The sequence below is a fragment of the Poecile atricapillus genome, chromosome 13 (genome assembly GCF_030490865.1).
Source record: "Poecile atricapillus isolate bPoeAtr1 chromosome 13, bPoeAtr1.hap1, whole genome shotgun sequence".
NCBI lineage: Eukaryota > Metazoa > Chordata > Aves > Passeriformes > Paridae > Poecile > Poecile atricapillus.
In genome coordinates this window covers 6,857,375-6,878,438 of record NC_081261.1, presented here as the reverse complement: position 1 = coordinate 6,878,438, position 21,064 = coordinate 6,857,375, and the positions used below count along the sequence as shown (strand labels likewise).

General features: G+C 49.9%; 1 protein-coding gene across 1 annotated transcript; it reads right to left on the bottom strand.

The window, feature by feature from the left end:
• Positions 1 to 152: 152 nt before the first annotated feature.
• CSF1R (colony stimulating factor 1 receptor) lies at positions 153 to 19,969 on the bottom strand. Its single transcript, XM_058848443.1, has 21 exons — positions 19,783 to 19,969; positions 14,999 to 15,244; positions 13,949 to 14,233; positions 13,103 to 13,239; positions 12,272 to 12,431; positions 11,217 to 11,406; positions 10,098 to 10,213; positions 9,725 to 9,845; positions 8,878 to 9,068; positions 8,136 to 8,248; positions 6,601 to 6,727; positions 6,008 to 6,112; positions 5,582 to 5,692; positions 5,258 to 5,420; positions 4,623 to 4,723; positions 4,360 to 4,478; positions 3,478 to 3,600; positions 3,242 to 3,353; positions 2,831 to 2,930; positions 2,148 to 2,253; positions 153 to 1,698 (listed from the first exon to the last, which is right to left on the bottom strand). Exons 1-21 carry the CDS (start codon positions 19,829 to 19,831, stop codon positions 1,567 to 1,569), a joined length of 2,907 nt encoding a protein of 968 aa, XP_058704426.1. The 5' UTR covers positions 19,832 to 19,969; the 3' UTR covers positions 153 to 1,566.
• Between the last annotated feature and the right edge of the window lie 1,095 nt (positions 19,970 to 21,064).

The window sequence follows — 21,064 nt, the reverse complement described above, 5'->3', positions numbered from 1 at the left end:
CAAACACTGCTGAATCTCTTCTGCATTTGTCTGCCTTTGGCATTGCACTTGCCCCAGAGACTGCTGCCATGTGCCACATGGTGACTTGTCAGATGTCCCATCATCACAACTGAAATTACATTCTGTTATATCCACACACAGGGGCTACTTCAGAGCTTTAAAAATCTTACTTTTAATAAGTTTTTGCGTTACACAAGAATGAGTAGTTTTGAGAACTGGTACTGAGGAACAGAGTTGCAGGGTGAGTGGGTAGGCCAGTGCATCACCCATCCTCTGAGTTGTTCCTCTCTGAGAACAGTCCTTAGAGCCCTAAAGAGACTCATTTTGTTAAACATCTTATTTTATTTTTTATAATGCTGACAGATAGAGTTACAATAGCTTTTCATTTAGTAAGGAGGAATGAATCACTTGGTGTTAGCATAAAACCAGATTTAATAGAATCAGAAATGGCCCACAATGAAATTGCTCAGTGTGGCAAAGACCACGTGCAGTTGTAGTTTGCCTGAGCCCTGTCAGTTGCAGTTTGCCTGTACCTGGAATAGAGATCCTTTACCCATCAAGTCAGGTGAAGCTGAGAAGGTTCCTTAGTTCCTTCAGGTAGGTACACAGGGCTGGGTGGCTGGGGCAGTAGTAACCCTGAGCAAGAGCTAGCTGAGAAATAGGTTGAAGGGCATTAGGCCCTAGCTTATGAAAAAAATCACCTCAGTTGTACTAGTAAAAGTACATTTAGGAAATTTAGTACAAGTCTGTAATAGTGACAAAGGCAGTGATTGCTACATGCTCAGTAACTCAGAAATTCTGTAGGATATGTGTAAAGTTGATCATTTCTAGACCTCTTTAAGCTGCCATTCTTTCCTGGATTGGGGTTGTGGTCAGTGCTCTCGTGGAAGATCACTGTTTTCTGCTGTGTTTTACCTGAGAAAGAACTGTCCCTCTGTCCTGTTAGTGAGGCACAAGTTCACATAACCCTGGGGTTGGCTCTGGCTCACTTCACCCAAACACTCCCTGCAGAAGCATCAGCTGCAGAGAGGTGGATTGCACAAGGAAGTGCAGGGGTTAGTACATATTTAATGCTATGTAGAAGCTTTACCTATATCTAAACACACTGCAACATCCACGGCCAGACTGACAAAGGGAAGAGAGCAGAACCAGCTATAGACTGTATGGAGCAGTTCCAGTGCCAAGACATATTTCAAGATGTGCTTATAAAACACAAGGGTTCAGTAATGCAAGTGACACTTGGAAATGTCTTACTTGGCTGTGACTAGTATTTTTTTAAAAACTGCAAAACCCAAACTCCCACAGCCTTCTCTGGGGCATGGGGAGGCAGGTGCTGGGGACCTCTATGTACCTCGTAGAGGTGGAGCCTGTTCCCATCCTAACATCTCTGTGCTATGTGTGAGATAAGACTTCAGGGACCCCAAAGTGACTCCTTGGCTCTCCTTTTGGTGAGAGTCCGTAACATTCACACTTGAGAAAGCACAGAGAAGGCCAGAGCAGAAGGTGTCTGTCCTAGGGTGAGCTCTGGAGCCAGGACAAGGATCAGTCCCAGGGTAAAGGTGCCACCTAACAGAACTGGTAGTTGTTGCCCTTGAGAAGGGGCTGCCCACTCTCCTCTTGCTCGCAGGACTCCTCACAGCAGCCAGAGGTATCACAGCCACTGTCTTCCTCAGCATTGGAGGGGAGGTTGGTGTAGTCCTTGAAAGAAAAGGAAGAAACACAGCACCCTGAGTGTGTTTTGGTCCCTTCGATTGTGTATGACACCTGTTCCCTTGCAGGTGACCAGCTGGGGATGTGCTCACTCCACATTACCACCCTTTGCTGTGCCCACAGGGCCTGACAAACCAGCAGGGCAGGCATGGGGCTGTGCTTTTATGGACAGCTAGTCCTGAGAGAATGCACAGCTTTCTAGGAGAGTGGGGCTGGGTGCTATGCTGGTAGTGTGTGACTGCCTGGCCAAGAAGCTGTGCTTCCTTGTCCAGCCCTCCTTGGCCATGGTGGGGGGTGACAGGCCTTCAGCTGGATGCCTCTGTACTTCCCACCACCACTACACTGCTCCCATCAGCTAAAGCTAAGGGAGATCACAGAAAATGTGTTCATGTAGGGAGAAAGACATCCTGCCCCTTCTCCTCTCCAGAGGTCTTCACCTGCTCCTTATGCACCTCCAGCTCTTTCTGGATGAAGCAGCCAATCTGGTCGAAGGTGGGTCTCCGTGTGGGCTCCAGGCTCCAGCACGCCTGCATGATGCTGTACCTGCAGGGCCAGACAGGGACAGGGAGGTTGCATGGTGCTGCTGGAGGGTCTGCAACCCCAGGCTCTTCCCTGCAGCACTCTATATGTCAGGGACACAGTACTGAGCAGTCCCTTGTCTTCCAAAAACCCCATGGTGAGTGCAGTGCTCCAGGGAATGGTGAGCACTGGAGTGGATGGAGCAAACTAATCAGCAAGATTTATGCCACCAAGACTTCAGATTTACACTCATTACCCTCCTGTAGCCTACTCAGGCTTGTCTTCTCATAATCATAGAGCCAAAAGAAGTTAACTAAAAGAAGAAGAAAACCCCACCAAGTTCAGGAATGTAGACATGTAATATGAATGTTCTTGTCCTCCTGTCCCTAAACAGGAGATGCTGGATAGGCTGCCCCAGGCCTTGTTTTCCTACAGGAGCAAGGAGCAGCCTGGTATGATCCATCCTTAACCTCAAGGCAGACACCTGGGAGCAGCAGGCAGACCTGTGGACAAGGTCCCTGTGCCATGTCCCTGTCATGTTGCCATGAGGCAGCTGCAGCCCCCCTGTTGCTGCTGTGTGAATCTCAGTGCATCCACTCACATTTCCAAGGGAGCAAAGTCAGGCCTCGCCATCTGGTATCCCTGCTTCACCATGCTGTAGAACTTGCTGTTCACCACCATGCCAGGATAGGGGCTCTTCCCTGTGACAGGAAAAGGAGCAGAGGTGGCTCTCAGACCAGAGTTCAACACTGCAGCCTTTAGGGGTGGGAATAGGCAGCCTGGAGCATTGCCTGAGCCAGTGCTACCCAGGGAGGTCTGAGCTAGAGAAAATGATCTAGGATTTTTTTGTTTGGAATGGTCCCTCTGGAAAAGTAACACAGCATTTTATAGCCCTGATAAACCTAGATTTTTGTCAACCTTCCTTCTTTCTTGGAAATTTTTCTGCAGATACATTCGGGCAGTAGTGAGCCACAGAAAACAAAAGATGTTTGCAAGCTTGCTTCTTTCTTACCGAGGGAGAAGATCTCCCAGAGCAGGATGCCATAAGACCACACATCACTCTGCACTGTGTAAATGCAGTCAAAGATGCTCTCTGGGGCCATCCATTTCACGGGCAGGCGGGCCTGGAAGAGCAGAGAGTCCTGCAGACTGGGACAGACTGGCAGCTTATGCTACACCCTGTCTATCCTTCATGCTCCAGCCCCCCCTACCCTTGTACCTTCTCTTGCGCCCATTTTTATTACTTACATTGCCTTTCACAACATAATTGGAATCATTCATGATGTCTCGGGCCAGGCCGAAGTCACAGATCTTGGCTACCCGTCCGTCTGATATGAGCACGTTCCTGGCTGCTAAGTCACGGTGGATGCACTGGGGAGAAGAGACCACAACTGAGACCCAGTCACTGGCCCCCAACAGTCCCAAACAATTCCCTACAGCCTAGGTCTGCCACCAAAACAACTCTTGTAGGGGCAAGGGAAACATGTACTGCTTGAAGAGCTGTCTGAGGCACCATGTCATATACAAATTACATGTCTGTAGCTCTCTTTCAAGCACTTCATCTGCAATGTTAAGACACTGTGACATTTCATGCTCTGTTCTTTAATCACTTAAGGGGCTGTCATCTTCTCCATAGGGGGAGGCTCAGAACTGGAGGCTGTTGACACTGTGTCCTCATCTCTGAAACAGTCACAGGGTGACTCTGACACTCTGAGCCAGCTCTGGCAGTCAGCTCAACAGCCACTTTCAGTTCCTTGTCCCTGGGGTAGCAGGGACGCTGCCAAAACAAGAAAGATTCACGAGAAAGTTCCTGACCTCTTGTCAAAACAGGAGAGAAAATGTTGATACCAGCATGATGCACAGGCTTGGGTTCCCCCTGTAACACTGCCCTCCTATGATGGCCATGGGAGACAAAGGCTCTGGAGGAAACACCAGACACCAGGGCCCAGCCTGTCTGAACCCAACAGACAGAGCAGAGAGGCCCATTTCCAGCAGCAGCAGCTTTCTTGAGCTTGGCTACCCCATCCAAAGACCTCCAAGCCTTCTGCAGCCAGGATCAGTGGCTCCTGCTTGGCTGGACTGGTGTTTCCCACCTGGTGTGCTGGGGGCAGTGGTCCTCTTGGCACTCACGTTCTTTGATGCGAGGAATGCCATGCCCTGGGCCACCTGGCTGGAGAACTGTAGCAGGTCAGCGAGATTGAGGGGACGGAGATCCTCCCTGGCTTCACCTTCTTCCTCCAAGCTTCTCCCTGAAATTCAAAGCAGAGATTTAGATTTGCTGCAAAGCTGGCGAGTAACACAAACTGTGGCATGTTGTAGTTCCCAGAGCTAAACCAGACAGGATGGCCAAAAGAAAGAAGTCACGAAGTCACAGAAATGAACCTTTGACTCACCCCTGAGTTGCGCAGAATCTGACGCTGCTGAAGATGATGATGACGACACGGGCCTCATTTCAACATATGTTTCCAAACCCTGGCTTGAAAAGCCACTGTCACTGAGTAAGAAGCAAAAGAGAGGGGGGGCCAGGCTGTTAGAACCCTCTAGCAGTACCTTTCACCCTCCAAGAGGAGAAACAAGCCTGCAGAAGGTGACTTAAGGCCAAAGGCAAACTTGAAGCTGATTCAGAAAGGGGATCTGGGCCCTCTGTGTTATTGGGCTCCAAGTACTGTTCCCCCTGTTTTAATCTCTTGACTGATGGGGAGCAGTGAGCTTCTTCCTACCAAACCCATGTGCCCAATAGTGCAGGAAACCAAAAAGTTTTGTTTCTGAATTGTGGAAGGACAGACAGAGCTGAAACCTGGATTTATTGTGGGATTTTCAGTGACTGCTGTCAAAGTCTTTGAAAAACTCGGAACTATCACCAGGTCTAAACACATGCAAGCCCAGTGGGTTTTACGTCCTGGTATCCTGTCAGTCCCCAGACCTCTGACTTTGATCTCTCCCCAGCACAGTGCTCTTCACACTTCTCCCAGTGAGTACCCAGGCCCTGCATTGCTCAGCCCTGCAGCCACCCGAGCTCTGCTCCTACCTGCGGAGGTATTTTTTCTCTAGCTCAATGTTTTTGTAATCAGCAGCACTGTCTAAAGAGGTGTCCAGGGCAGAATCCTGGATAATTATGGATTCAGCCTTCTTCCGCAGGAAATTCAGCAGATCTCCATAGCGACAGTACTCAGTGATGACAAGGATTGGGCCTGGGAGAGCAGCAGAAAGGGTTCATTAGGGGAAGGTGTTATTGTGACCTGTCCTGAGGATTGCTTTCCCTGGGAGGGCAGCAGAATCCACACAGCTCATCAGCTCACAGTCAGGAGCCCTGTCAGGGGTCTGTGGGGGCAGCAGGGCTGGGGGGTCCTACCTCCACAGGTACATGCCCCCAGCAGGTTAACAATGTTCTCATGGTGTCCCAGGTGGCTCAGGATCTTCAGCTCAGACATGAGAGCCTCCTGCTCATCCGTGTCTGCTGATGCTGTGAGGTGAGAGAAGGACTGTGTGAAGGAGTGAGGGAGGGACAAGGGGGGTGGATTAAGGGAGAGGAGAGAAAAAGCTGTTGACAGTGTTATGAAACAAAAGGAGGAGACACAGAGTGAAAACTGTGTCTCTAACTGTTCCTCTGTCCACAAAAAAGGCAAGAGTGTGATTCCAGCATCTGGTACTTGGCACAGAAACAGCTTTAAAAAGGAGCTGTTGCAGCCTGTGAGCACCAGCATGTGGTGAACACACACCACATCCTGCCCAGAGGAGCTTGGAGGATTTTAGCCCTTGCAAGTTGCTCTGTGCTCACCCTTTAGCATCTTCACAGCCACTTTGAGCACCGAATCTTCTTTGCCCAGCCCAAAAGCTGTGGCTTCTACCACTTTTCCAAAGGCTCCTGCTCCAAGAGTTTTTCCTGCAGAGAGATGAAAAATGTACTTTTTAGACATTTTATAGAGAAAGATTGATCAGCTGTCCTGCACACAGCCTTGAGGACGATGTCTGGTGGATGGGGATTCCTGCTGGGCTCACACAAGATGACACATCCCTTAGTCAGGAACTGGCAAACAGCTGTGGGGAACTCTGCTGTGAGCAAAGACGGTGTGAAAGAGGCTATCTCCAAACTTTGCCTCACCAAGTCTGTCCCTCAGGAATGACCCCACATGCAAGAGAAGGGACATGACCCCTGCAGCCTTGCTTGGAGCAAAGGAGGAGGGAGGGAAGGTTACACCCTACCACTTGCCACCTTGTGTGGAGGAGAGCAACAAGGCCTGGTTAAGGATGCTACTGGAATGTCTGGATGCAGTCTGGATATCACCCAGAGCTTTGGCTCTGACTCTTGAAGCATTTCTGCTCTCTGATGAGCTGCATGCCAGCAGGCAAGCAGAAGGGAAGGCTTCTTACCAAACTGGAGGTTGTTCCTTGGAAACTCCCATTTTTCATTGTATGGCAGCTGAGTGGGATCGATAAAGATGTAATTATTGCCTTCACAGGCCTCAATGATCTTCCACCGCACCTGGTACTTGGGTTTCTGTAAGGAAGAGACTCCAGTTACTCGCTGTTTCCCAAGCTGGGAGGGTTCCCCAGCCCCAGCTGGGGCTCAAGCTTACTCTGCAGGCGCAGAGGGAAGGTACAGATTTCATCCCATCAAATATCTTTTGAATCTGGACTGAGTGAGAGAGGCTTTTGCTGGACAGCCTGGACTCCTTGCAGCTATGAAGTCCCCCCAGGTCATCACCTATGACTGAGGGGGGCTCTCTTGCCGCTGGAAGCAGCCTGTTGCCATCATTTGGGTTGGCAGAGCTGGGAGATCCAGCTTGTCCCACCAGAGCAGTGGCTGACAGTGCCCAGCTGGAGCTGGAGGGAGATGTCCCCACTGTGTCTCCTTCCTCGGAGCCCTGGTTGCTGAGCACAGCAGAACACTGGAGCTGGCCCAGCCCCACTTCCCTTACAAGGGTAAAATAAAAAAGGAGAAAGAGAAGTAAGAATTTCTCTTTTCCAAGAATGCCATGGCAGAAGTAACCAGGCAAGGCAGAGAAGCAGTGCTGGAGTCCTTGAGCAGAGAATGCTGGTACTTACTTATCTGAGATAGGTAACCATGTTATTTATAGACATGTCCTGCTTCTCTTGGGCTTGCAAGCCCTTCCAAAAAGCTATTAATTTCAGATCTGTGCTTACACATTGATCCATCTGCCTCTGGACCACTGTCCAAAGGCAGCTCTGCCTGCTAAGCTGTAGGTTCTTGTCTGAGAGAGGGCTCTGATGTATCTTCTGACAACCAGCACTTTGCTGCAGAATCTTCAGCCCTGATAGGCTGTCAAAGGAAGGCTGCCAAAAGGGAGAGATGAAAACCAGGAGATTCTCACCCACTGATGAAGCAGAGGTGGCTACTGATTGGTTCCATTTGTGGAAAAACAGAGAAGGAATCCAAATTCTGGAAATGAGCCTTGCAGAGAAAATGGGGCAAGTTCTTATATAAAAACAGTGACCAAGTCTTCCTGGAAACAACTTCTTCTAACATCATCCTGTTTCTCCATAAAAACAGGGTTTTTTATAAAGCAGTGAGCCAAATAAAAAGTAAATGCAAACTGCAAACCACTGTTTTTTCTTTTCTCCCTTAATTCAGTCCATGGATTTGTGGAGACCTCAGAGCAAAACCAGCTGCAACAGCTCACAGAGTGAGCACTTTTGTCTGACACCAAACAATAACCACACTGATCTCTGGGCTCGGGACCAGGGCAGGGAGGTATTAACACACCAGGCTGGGTGCATGAGCTTTGCCCTGCAGCAGGAAACTCCAGGGAGAAGATGGGAGGCAGGGGAGGTGAAGGAGGCAGCTTGCCTGGTACCTCCAAGCTGAATGGTCCCTGCCCTGGCTGTCAGCAGAGGCTGTGTGGCCTCAGGCTGGGCAGCCCTTGCCCTGCAGCAGGGAATCTGACCTGGTTGTACTTGTAGAGCAGGAAGAGGAGTAGGAGGAGCAGCAGCACCAATGCACCTATGCAGGAGGAGAGAACAGGGCTGAAGAGCTTGTTTGGAAGGGCCATGACACTCCCTGGAAGAGGAAAAAAAAAGAGGATGAGTAAACACTCTTATTTCAATCCCAACTCTGAGATTATCCGTGAATATCCAGAATTCACTTCATATCCAGACATGGATATCCAGTTGAATATCCGGATATTCACTTTGGCTTCCTCTGTATGCCACACACCCCAGCACTGCCTTCAGTACACCCTTTTGGGAGCTGCTGGAAGCTGAGGGAAGGCCTGCATGCCAACCTCTAGGCTGCAATGGTTCTCCTCATGCCTCCCTATTTCCACCCAAACATCACCAGGTGCAGGTCAGACTAACTGGGGACCAAGATCTGTTCAGCAAGAACAGCCCCACCAAAAGATGCAGCCCCTGTATTTTCATGGGCTGAGGAACTGCTGCATGCACCATGCCCTGGAGCTGAGTCCTGCAGTTTTAAGATGCTCATGGTGTGGCTCAGCCTTTGGCTCTCACATGAAATTCCCACATGGCCCTTAGGACTGGCAAATGCCAAAGCCTCACACCTGTGAGGATAAAAGGCTTATGGAATCTGTTCCAGCTCTCTTGCAAGACAGTGGGGATATACATAAAGAATGTAATCTCAAAGCCCCCAGATTCTCCCCCACTCTGCCAAAGTGATGGTTTGTATCTTACTGGTGATGGTGAGTGAGTGAAACATGTCAGAGGCATTCCCTTCTCCATTAATGGCCACGCAGCAGAAGGTGAAATTGTCACCCAGCTCCTGGAAGAGGATGATGCTCTCCACCTCCACCTCTTGGAAGGGCAATACATTCACCACCTGGGGTCTGGAGTCATTCTGTATCAATCTGTAGTCCTCACTGTACCTGTGGGGATGGCAAGAGGAGACAGTGAGTGTTCCTCTGCAGCACAGCAGCTCACAGCTGAGCTGTCAGACTAGAGAGAAGACACTGGGAATTAGGTTGCAGCTCTGTGAGATGTGTAATTCTGTGCTGAGTTAAAGACCTCTCCCTGAACATCACAGCCCTGTATAGACAGAGCTATGACTGCCTTTATGTGGCTCAGCACACATAATTAACACTTTATGTCTTCTGCCATCATTCCCTTCAGTGTGGCTGGCAGCTGCAGTTGCTTCCCATGACTCCCTAGCTCAGTAAACCCATGCTCTGCAGAACCTCAGACCTAGGGAAGTCCCGAAAAGATGACTGGGCCAGCCAGGATGTACCTCTACAGTAACATACACCAGGGCACTTCTCCAAGGGATCTATATGCTCCTTGGAAAAACATGGGGAGAACATAAATCACAGGTGGAAAATCTCTTCAAGCCCAGGACTTTAGGAATAGAAAGTTCCCCCTCTTCTCAGGCAGACCCCAAGAACCTCTTTTTCCAGCAGAGCAACTTCCCTGTTGCTGTTACTGGACAGGCTCTGCTGTATTGCCTGCCCAGGAGCCCACGTGGTGCTAAATGCCAGCATGGCAGGGGCACAGCCTGGAGCTGCTCCATCCCCTGGGCAGCTCTTACCTGTCCGAGTGAACGGGGCACTGGTACCACTCGATGCGTGGGGCAGGGTACCCGATGGCCACGCACTGAAGGGTGCTGGGGTCATCGGCTGGCACCTTGATTTTGCAGACCCTTGGAGAAGCTGTTGGGGAAGCCACATAAACAGTGAATGCTGTGATCAGAGGAACAGCACATCCCCCATGCTCTGTTTCCTTCCCATGTGTGCAACAATAAACCAGGAGGAACCCCTGTGCTACACACAGGCACGTTTGGGCTGGGTCTGTGTGTCCTGTGGCTGCTGAGCTGGAAGCAGCTTGGCACCCCAACCAACTTTTTTTCCAACTGAGAAGCAGTCCCAGGGGCAAGCAGGGTGAAAGGATGGTGAGGCACTTACATTTCAGAGAGATACTGAAGGTAACTGATTCATTGGTCACATTGTTGAGGGCATAAAATGTGTAGAACCCTCCCTCTCCTTCCTTGAGGCGGTCCAGGGAGAGCGTGTTGTTGTACCTGCTCACAGAGAAACACTGTGAAGAGCACACAGGCCTTGCTCAGTGAGATGCTGCTGCTTCCTGTGCTCTGGAGTACTGAACACTCCCAGCACTAATCCCAGCCCATCAGGGAACCTGCTGGTTGCTTCTTGGGGGAAGTGGAGAGGGACTGATCTTCCTTAGAGGAAATACCTTTTGCCACCAAGTGCACTTCAGCACTTCTGAAAGGCTACAGGTGGGTGAACGCTCAGAAATAATTTAACATCTAAGTCATGGCCTTTCAAGGGTCAGGGGATGCTGGTCCTCCTGCCTTTGGCAGAATGGGTTTTTTTCCACGAAGTTGTGCTCGCTAATGCCCACTCCCCTCTGCACCCAGCCCATTTCTTTGCCCTCAGTGCAAGAAAGAGTTCACCCTAAAGCCCTAAATTTGCCAAGTGGCACAGTTCCTCTTGTGGATTGTTTTGTTGTTTTTTTCCCCTAAGAAAATGAAAGGGAAATTGCCCAAAACCCCAACAAATGGAATGATTTTCTTTCAGTCTCCTCTTGGTCTCAGTTGGCCGTAGGCTTTGGAAGAGCAGACCCATACCCTCTGTTGGATCATATTCACGTAATGTTTGTGACTTCTTTTGACATGGGGCTCTCAGTGCCTCTCAGTGCACACTCTTTCAACCTCAGAGCAGGGGATGGGTCCAAGGACCAGTAAGGGAATTAAGGTTTTTGCACTATTCATCCACTCCTGCAATTTCTCCTGGCAAGGAGAGTGCAGAATTGATCAAGCAGATCACAAACATGATAGTGACTTCCACAAGGCTTTCTAAATAGAAGACTGCCAATTTAGAGAAGGGTGGTGTCCTCCTTGATCTGATCATTCTGTGGTTTGCTAATAATACTGGAAAGAGAAAACAGAAATGCAGAACAGTTTCCCTCTTTAAAACCAGAAAGTTTTCTGTAGAATGGGGCCTGCCCGTCTCAAGGAAAGCTCTCTTGGAAACATGCCAGTGTAGAAGACAAAGAGCACGTACCAGTTGTTTCCAGAGATCATTTGGTCCTTGAATATGGTGGTTTTGGAGTTCTTTAAAGGATTTGTGTGTTCCCAGGCCCACTGGAGAAGTTTTGGGTAAGCCTTAATGTGGACCTGCAGCTTCACATTCTCTCCCAGAGCAACCTCCTGGCTGGTGGCTTGCCCTGGGATCAGGTGCACGTAACCTCTCTCTGCAGGGTGGAGGAGAGCATGACCGTCAGCAGGCATGTCCAGAGACCTGGAATAACCTTATAGCAGCTCCATAAATGGATCATTATTGGAAAGAGCAGCCTCAGCTGGGAGACTGCAGGAGGGAATGAAACATTACACAGGTATGTTGCCAAAGGAGTACTTCTAAATTGATTCTTTGTCGTGGCACCTTGGATTACACTGCCTGAGGAGAGCTAGAAAATCTTAGTGAAGCCTTATGGGGAAAGAAGTTTTACATGCTGTATCCTAAGAAGTGATGAGGCTAAAAACAGTATCTCCTAATTGACTATAAAAGACAGGCCCTTTAGCTAAAATCCTGGCCTCTCACTAGGAAATAACTCAGACTGAGCCTTCTTTCTGAGCTGTGGTATGCAGCAGCTTTGGATCATCAGCCTGTGAGCTGCGAGGATGAATTTTCCATCTTGAGATACAAACAAGTGTGTAATAGGCCTGAATCCCCTTGTGTGGATCTGTAACTGGAAGAGACAAAGATCCACACTCTGCTCATGTGGCTCACCCTTCCTTCTAACCAGCCTTTCCTGATCTTCCAGTACAACCTTGCCCCATTCCCTTTTTATTGTCTCAAAGCTATTTATAAAGGCACAGAGACTGAGAAGAGCACTCCAATTTTTAATCCAGAGCCCAAAACATATCCTCTGGCCCCTCAAGATACAAAGGGAACACCAGTTCCTTTCCTAGCAGCTCCATAGCTCTCATGTAAGTCCTCAGGCACAAGTGAGAATTATGTTCTCAACAACAAATTTAGGAAGATAATGGAGCCAGAAGCATCAAATGCTCAAGGCTATGCATGATTCAGCCCTACCAGCCTTTTGGGGAAGTACTCACCTACTACCTGGAGCACTGTTGAGGCATTCCTGAATCCTACTGAATTGTTAGCTATACAGATGTACTTCCCACTGTCTTCCATGGTCACGGCTGCAATGGACAGGGAGTCATTGATGAAGTAGTTACCATTTTCAAAGTCAGTCCTTTTAGTTCTCATGACCTGTCAGGCAGAGAGGGAACAGCACACATTGGAAGGGCAGAGCAAACACACTTTGCCTGCTCTGGGCTAGAGATCTCACCACTGAGAGCAACCTGTGTGGAGACCCAGAGCCACAACAAACCCAAGGATCCAGGGCAGATATTCCACAGCAGTTAGATTACAGCTATTGTCAGCCTTCTGACTGCAACTTGGCCTTACACTGTGTGATCCAAACATACCTTGTGTGTTGTTTCATCTCCTTAATAAAGGCATCAGTTATAATGAGGACTTCTAGTAAACCTCATCTAACCTAATCTAGCAGTTAGAAGTGCATCACAGAGATTTTGAAATGTATTCCTTTTCTTCACACCTTTCTCTGGAGAGCTCTGTCCTGAAAATGTTTGCTGCTTTATAAGCCCTGGCAGGGCTGGGTAGAGAAATGTTGCTTTAATAGGTACTGTGGCTCCTGTCCAATAAACTCAGCTGAAACAACACACTCTCCTCTCTTGCAGCAAGATTCTGACAATAGGCAGGTGTTTCTTAATCCTGTGTGATCCCAAAGAAAGGATATTCAAATTTCTACAGCTTGAATTGCTGCTTTGGTTGGGTAGTACAAGGCTTTGCTGTGGGTCTGGGCAGTTCTTACCACCCTGTGTCCCCAGGTTCCAGGAAAGCCCCACACCCCAACTTACTGTCTGTGCTGCTGTCACCCATCTGATGTCATACTTGTGGGAAGGAGCAATCACTCTGCAGGTGACTTGGAAAGGTTCACCCACGATGCGCACGTGGTCTGCAGGGTCCATCATCACTGACACCGCTTTCTCCAGTGCTGCACAAAGGCAAGCAGGGAAAGATCCAGCTTTGTCAGCTTGTCCAGTGATTCCCTGTGCTTTGGAGACTCCCCAGGACCTGGCTACCTTGGGTGGTGAGGCACTGGCACAGGTTGCCCAGAGAAGTTGTGGATGCCCCATCCTGAAATGTTCAAGGCCAGGTTAGGTGGGGCCTGAACAGCCTCATCTAGCAGGTAGCATCCCTGCCTGTGGCAGTGAGCTTGGAACTAGATGATTTTCATGGTCTCTCACCTGAACTCTATTCTATGATTCTACCTCCTCCTTTCCATCTTTTTTAGCCTCTTTACCCCCCACCTTCCCCTTCCCTAGTGATCACCGCTCCCTGTTGAGCATGTGTCTGTGGGGAGGACAAAGCAGTCAGGACTGGGGTTAAAAGGGAAGGAGAAGCTTTTGCCATGGTGAAAGATGGAGCACCGGGGCCCAAGGACTTGCAGAACATTGCAGAGATTGGTGGACACTTTTCTCTGGTCTGTGTCTGCAAAGATTTGAAGACTGCTGAACCCATGGAAACCCATCTGAAGGAACTAGTTTGCCAGAGGCTGATGGAATTTGCCCTCCATTAAATAACCTTTAGAAACTGCAGATTCAGAAGGTCTTTCCTGCCACTGGAAAGGAGCTTTTCCTTATCTACTGTGGCCAGCTTAGCTATTTGTGGCCCTTAGGACAGCAACAACCCCAGTTCTTTACCTTCTTCCATAACCAGTTTTATTCTTGATGAATTCTTTATTTTTCCATTTATCTGTGCTTGGCATCGGTAAAAACCTTTATGCTTGCTTTGCACATTGTAAAGTCTTACTCCTTTCTCAGCACTGAAGGAGTAGCTGGTTCCAGGTGGGAGAGGAGAGGAGTCATCCATTACCAGAGTCACATTGGATCCGTACTCGGGGGCCGTGATGAGACAGGGGAAATCAACATTCCCCCCTTCAATTCCCCGGATCCGGAAATAGGGGGTGTACCACACGTTATCGGGATCTGCAGAGGAGAGGGGTCACAAAATGCTCTGAAGCTGAGAAACACATTCCAGCAAAGGCAAGTCTCCAGCATTGCTCCCCAGTGGGAGTTCGATGCTGGGGCAGCTCTGCTCAGCGCCTGCCTGACTCAGCCTCCAAACCCTCACATGACAAACCCAGTTCCAGTTAAGGCATTTGAGGGGATCACAGCAAGCAGCTCACAAATGTCCACGGATAAGAGAGGCTGAAAAGTATGCATACCTCTAACTGAACTTTTCACCAGGCTGTTAGTTTTACTTATGTGACCTCCAGCGTCCCTGTTCAGGGCAGCACCTTTGGTACAAGGGAAGTAGAGCTACCATAGCATAGCTTCTTCTGGGATAAATGAATATTTGGGGTTCAGGTCACATTGTGAGGATGTAATTCATGTGACTCTCTCCCTTATCTGAGGTACTGGCAATACAGTTCTCTGATTTGCAAATCTCACCGCTCATTACAACACTGAACAGACTTACATCCCTGTTTTTTTCAAGAAGGGAACCACAGGAGAAGGAGGGAGAGATCCAGGAGAGATCCACATACACATGAGATATAGCTCTGTATTTTATCCCAGTGCTTTAACCATGGGCCCCATTTGATGTGGACTCACATGGTTGTGGCTCCACTGGGAGCTGCAGTGTTCCCCAAGCACACACACAAGCACAGCACTGCAGAAAGGACCTGTGCAGGGGCCCCCTGGAAGGAGGCTGTTCTGCCAGTGGATGTGGGAAGAGAGAAGCAGGGTTACCTCGCACAAACAGGTGGATGGCTGCAATGCCCTTGTCACTGCTGTTGACATAACCACAACTATAGGTGCCTGTATTCCTGTAAATGGCCTTGGGAATACTGATGGTGCTGATGGTGTGGTTACTGAATGTATTCTTTTTGCTGTTCCATGCAACTTCAGACTCTCCTGAGCAGTGCAAGAGGACTGGATCACCCGTGTTGACAACCAGAGCAGGGAGGTCAGGGCTGATCACTGGAGATGCTGAGCCTGCAAGGGAAAGAGAGAGTGTGAGAATGCAAAAATGATGCCCAAAGATTCTCTGCTGGAGTTCACACTGCTGAGTTCACATTGCTCAGCATCAGGAAAAGGCTGAGCTTGGGATTCAGACTGGCTTTTTGGCTCACATCACTTCACCCATTCCCTGTCACACCAGATCCATATAGCTCAATACTCCAAGGAATGAATTTCAGGGAAGAAACACCACCCTCCACATTTCCCTCTTCCCTGCCATTTGAACATTTAGAGCACTGGGTTAGGGAAAACAATCATTTGGAGCTGATTAGGGCAAATGCCAGCTTGGCAATTGTTCCTGCTGATTTTTGCCTCTTCTTACAATAGTTTTCCTTTTGTGGCAGAGCTGGAGCTGCTCTATGAACTGGGTTAGCCCACAGCATCATTTGGTGGAGTTTAAATCAAGTTTGGTGCATGGGGCTCTCTGTTGCACTGGTGCTGAGATGAGTTAGAACAGACCTGGAGGGCTCCTGCAGATCAGTGCATACCCTTTAGGAAGTGGAAAACTGGCTTTTTGCTGCCATGTACTGGATTTTGAAGGAAACCCCCTCATGTGTATCATGGAGTCACACACTGCGTTCTCCTCACAGACACCAGTAAAACATTATGAAATGAGACAGCATTATTATTATTCCTATCTGGGAGAGGAAACTGAGGCATGGAAAAGCTAAACAGCTGATGAAAGCCCATGGCTGCAGTTGTTTAGACAACACACCAGTCCTGTGGGCACTGGCATCACAACCAGCCCGAGTTCTGATGCATCTCTGCTTTGAAGATGCCTGCTCTGCTGGCTGAATAAAGGGGAACCAGGGTCCTACTCCAGCCTTACTGTCAGAGGGAAATATTTTTTCCCCATTCTGCCCTGTCAGCGAGTTCTTCGAGTTACCACCTATATTTAGGGTGGGGGGAAGTGCAAAATGAATCAGTTCCACAGGGTTGGGGAAGAAGTGGTAGAGCCACCCCACGCCAGTCCCCCAGGGAGGACAGGAAACACATTGCAAATGGCTATCTGTGCTTGGGGGGCTCTGCACCCCCTTCCAGCCCCTATCCAGGGCTATTCTCCAACTTCTGCTTTCCTTCCCCGTCACTAACCCAACCTCACATCTTAAAGGGACACACACCCTCATTCAAATAGTACTAATCAGAAAGGGAGCTGTGCAGCTTATCAATTCATTTCTCTGCAGACTGTGATCCTCCTGCCATGGACACTGTCCCTGCAACACCTCCATCCTCATCCACCCCTGCTCACAGCTCTTCTGGGGAGGAAGGCGATGGCCAAGGTACAACTGTGTGCCCTGGGCTACAAGATGTGCTCAGGGCTGTGCCATCCAGAGCCCACACCTCAGAGCCCAAGGAGCAGCATTTTTGCCATCTTGGGCTGATGGGTCCCTCACTGCAACCAAGGGTTGAGAAGATGAGACTCAAGGCCCTGGAGAGCATTGCTGGTGTGTGTCAATGGCACAGTTGCTATGGGGAAGCTCAGACAAGGCCTAGCTCAAAGTCACTCGCCTTCTGGGGAGAAGGAGAAGACAAGGATCTTTGGAGCATGGAATATTTGACATTTTATCTCCCAGGCTGGGTTTTTTGTTTGTTTCTTTTGTTTGTTTCTTTTGTTTTGTTTTATACTTTTATCTTTCTGTGGAAAGAGGAGAAGCCCAGAGTGGAGAAAAATATATCCCAGAATAATTTACAAAGCTACAGTTTCCACATATCTGAGGCAAAACATTCCTCCCTTTTTGCTAAGCTGCGCTTTCTGGTGGGGTTTGATAATCCTGTTGCTTTAACTCTTTGTCACTGGATCCTTTTCCCTCGCCTACTCTCTGGTTTGGCTATCCATCCACACCCAGGGCTTTTGCACCATTTCATGGGGACCAAGCTCTTTTGACTCAGAGCTGTATTCAAACAAGTTCAGAGAAAGACCACGTTGTCACTTGTCTTTGGTTTGACCACAGCAGGAGGACAAGGAAAGAACACAAAATGAACAGGAGTAATCTCACTGTGCATCTTTGCTGTCATCAGCTTACAGGTACTACTGAGATGCTGTGGCCAGAAAGGGCTCTGAGTAGGTGCTTTCCAGAGCAGCGAGGAAAAAGCCTTCAGGCTATCACTAGAGACTCACATCAACAATATGAGCACCACACAGGTGGAGTGAGGACAGACCAGACAGAGACAATGCAGGACAAGGCAAGGTGAAGGTCACCAAGCACCCACTCCTTCATGTGTGCTGGGGGATGAGTCAGAGCAGCGGGTCCTTTTCCAGAATGGGGAAGCAGGGCTGCTGGGGGAGGCTCTCTCCCTGCTGACCACTGTGCAATCTTGCACGAAGCCCAAGGATGTCTTCTGCTCTCCAGCAGCTTCCGCAGCACTGCCAGTAACTGCTGGCCAGAGGTTTTACCACACTTGGGTTGTGTAACCATGGCCTCTCCTTACAGCTGCAGACTCTGTCCCTGCCTCTCCTGTGCCAGTCAAAACACTGCTTTCCTCTGCTGAGCATTTGGGGAGGAAGGAGAAGTGAAGGCTGGTATGACAGCAGTGCCCAGGATCCTTACCACAGAAGCCAGACACCAGGATCTTGAGCTAGTCCTGGGGGGTAACTAGGCTAAGGTCTGGCCCTGGCCCATACCAGACCTGAGCTCCCTTTGTCCCACCCTCAATGATAGCAGGGAAAAGTTTGATTTCTGAGGACCCCTTCCCCAGAGTCATTTACAGCATCTGGGGGGACTGGGGATGGAGAAAAGAGTGCTCATGACAGCTCTGCCTGGGGCTTCTACCTCAGAGGTTTAGATTACCCACAATAAGAAAACAAACCCCCCAGGGATACACCTCAAGATGGTCAAGAACACAGATGCAAGATTATCAGGTTTAAAACATTTTCTCTGCTTGATCTGAGCCCCTTACCCTCCCTCAGCATGAGCCCAGGTCACAACAATCACATTACATCAGCCCTGGGTACTCACAGAAGATGCACTTGCAATCCAAGAGGTTGGAGAAGGAAGTCAGGCTCTGACTACTACTGGAGGCTATAACTTTATAGAAAATTGGCACAGTGCAACTTTGCAGTGCTGGTACTCACACAAATGTGTGTCCTACAGCCTGACACAGCAGACAGTGCCTCATGAAGATGGCACAGCTGTGATCTGCACTGGCCATGGCTCAAGGAACCTTTGGAGAGATCCTGACAGCTGTTATGATCTCTCACAGATCTGTATTAGACTTGCCTACAGTCCCTATTATCCTAAAAAAACACAAGAAATTAAAAACCCTGCAGCCTTCACAACCCAGTACCCAGCACAGCAGGCCTAGAAAATTCCGCTTAACATGCTGTAAATATCACTTGAAGTGAGAGTGATACAAATTTCCTGGGCTGAAAACATGAGCACTGCAGTGCCCCAAGAAGGATTCTCTGCCTACCACATGCTAAATGCTTTCCCCACAGGCTGTCCCCTTCCAAGGAGGACTTCACACCACAGTCTCACTGTGGCCCCAAGCATGTTCAAAAGCAGTATTAAGGAGAGTGCCACACAGGACCTGAGAGGTACCTAGCACCTCAAAATGCAAGAGTACTAGTGCTGGTTTCCACTTCTTTGGTTGTAAACCTCAAAATAGGCTTAGTGACACTTTTTTGAGGTTGGTGGGTTATCACCTCTTGGCCATTTCTGCAGCCTTAAAAAGCAGGTGTGTTCACCTGTCCCTTCTTGGCTGGCTGAGCTCTGTTTCCATCGCATCCTGGCTCTACAGCCCTGCTGTGTATGCCAGCACTACCAGAAACCAGCAATCCTCAGACACTCCAGCTGGGCATGAGGTGCTCTGGAAGGTGCCAGTGCAGCTGATTTTCCCAATTCCTGCACCTACAGACCAAACATCCCCAACTCCTTCCCCATCTCAGCAAAGTGTTATTTGTAAAGGGCCTCAGGACGCAGCTGCTGCTGAACCATTCCTTCATCCTAAACCCTGTCCAGACCCAAAGGGTTGGAAGTTTCCCTCTCTTATCTCCCCACAGCCAAGGCTCTGCCTATGGTAGATGCACCTCTCCATTCTCCTCTGACCTTGGCAGGGCAGCCAAGCTCCAGAGCCAACACAGACAAGCAACACACCCTCTTTCCACCACTGCCCTCCCTCTCTAATTGCAGCCAGCTCTGGATGACCTTCAGAAAGCTGTTACAGCCAAGTCTGCTCTGAATCCTGGCGCTGGTGTCTCTTCCCTGCAGTGCCACACATTCTGCCTACCCACGCCAAGGATCCTCCAACCTGCTCACAGCAGCAGCCTCCAGAAACAGGGACCATGCCAGCCCACAGCAGCCTTTTGGGACACATGGCTGGGAGCCCAGCTTCACCCTTCACCTCCAGAAGCTGTGTGCCTGTTAGTCCAGCATCAGCACAGCCCTGTCCCCACCAAGGCCATCAGCCCTCCTCACCTGAGGAATGGAGCACTCACACCAAACACCCAGGAAACCCTCCCCACATCCCAAAACTCCCCTGGAGTGACGTGGGGCTTAGGGAGTCAGGGTACTTACCATGCCAGAAGCCAGCTGCTGCGAGCAGCAGGAGGAGAGCAGGACCCATGTCCCCAGGGACTGCGGTGTCCCCAGCGTGGAGCCGATGCCACTGAAGGATCCTCTCAAGCAGTGGGTGCCTCTTCTCGTGGGCACCGTCCCCAGCACTCCCTTGTCGGGAGCTTCTCCTTTCTGAGCTGACCACAAGTTAGCAAATTCCCTATTTTGTTTGTTTTTGAAACAGGGGAAAAAAAAAACAGGCCTCACTTTGTCACGTCACCAGTGACAAACCCCGTGGCAGAGGTGGGGCCATGTGCACACCCTGCTGCAGGGCTCCCCTGTTGCTGGGGGGTCTCAGAGAGGTGTCCACCCCCAGACCACTCCCCAGGGCTGGCAGGGGCCACTGCACCATGCTGGGGTTTGGGATAATCCTGATACTCTCTGGCTACTGCCACTCCAATCCCCAGCTACATTTATACACTTTCACTTTGTGCGGGCACAAAAAGTGTCCCCACACTTGCAGGCAGTGGATTCCATTTTATTTCAGCAGGAGGACAAGTTTCACCTCAGGCCCAGTGGCTCTTGCTGGCTTTAGGACCTGAGGACCCCCACAGGACATGGCAGGCTCCTTCACAACAGGCCCACAAAGGCAATTCAGCCTGGGGCAGCTCCCAGGTGGGAAAAAGCCTGTGAAGATGCCAAATTATTTTGTGTTAACCAAAAGTGTGATCCCTGGTGCAGAGAGGGGTCCTTTGGCCACTCAAGATCACCCCCAAGCCCCATTCCAGCCTTACCACCGCCTCTGTCAGGGAGAGGTGTTGGAGTCCAGCATGCAGAGCCCTTCTGGCTCCTGGCTGGGTTGGGGGGCACATGGGGACCCCTGCTCTTTCCTGTCCCGGGGGTCAGAGTGACCCTGTCACCACCAGGCAGCCACAGGGCTCAAGCACAGACCCCTCCTCCCCTGGAGCCAGTCCCACCCAGCCCTCCTGCCTTGCGGGTGGGGAGGCTGCTTGGAGCTGTTCTGTAGTTGACAACCTGGCAGGCACCTTGAAGAGGTAATTAAACAGTTAGCTAATTATCACTGTTGGTAATGAAAAAATCAGACACTTTGTTAACCCTCCCAGGGCCACCCAAGTCAGCAGGATTAGCAGATCCTGTCAGACAGCGTGCCCCCTGCTCTGTCTCTGGATAACCTCAGGCTGCAGCAGTTCAGGGCTGTTCACAGCAGCTCTGGGGTGGAAGTGACAGCCATCTCCTGACAGTGCTGGGAAGGAAGCACAGGGGAGGAAGGTCCAGCCAGGGC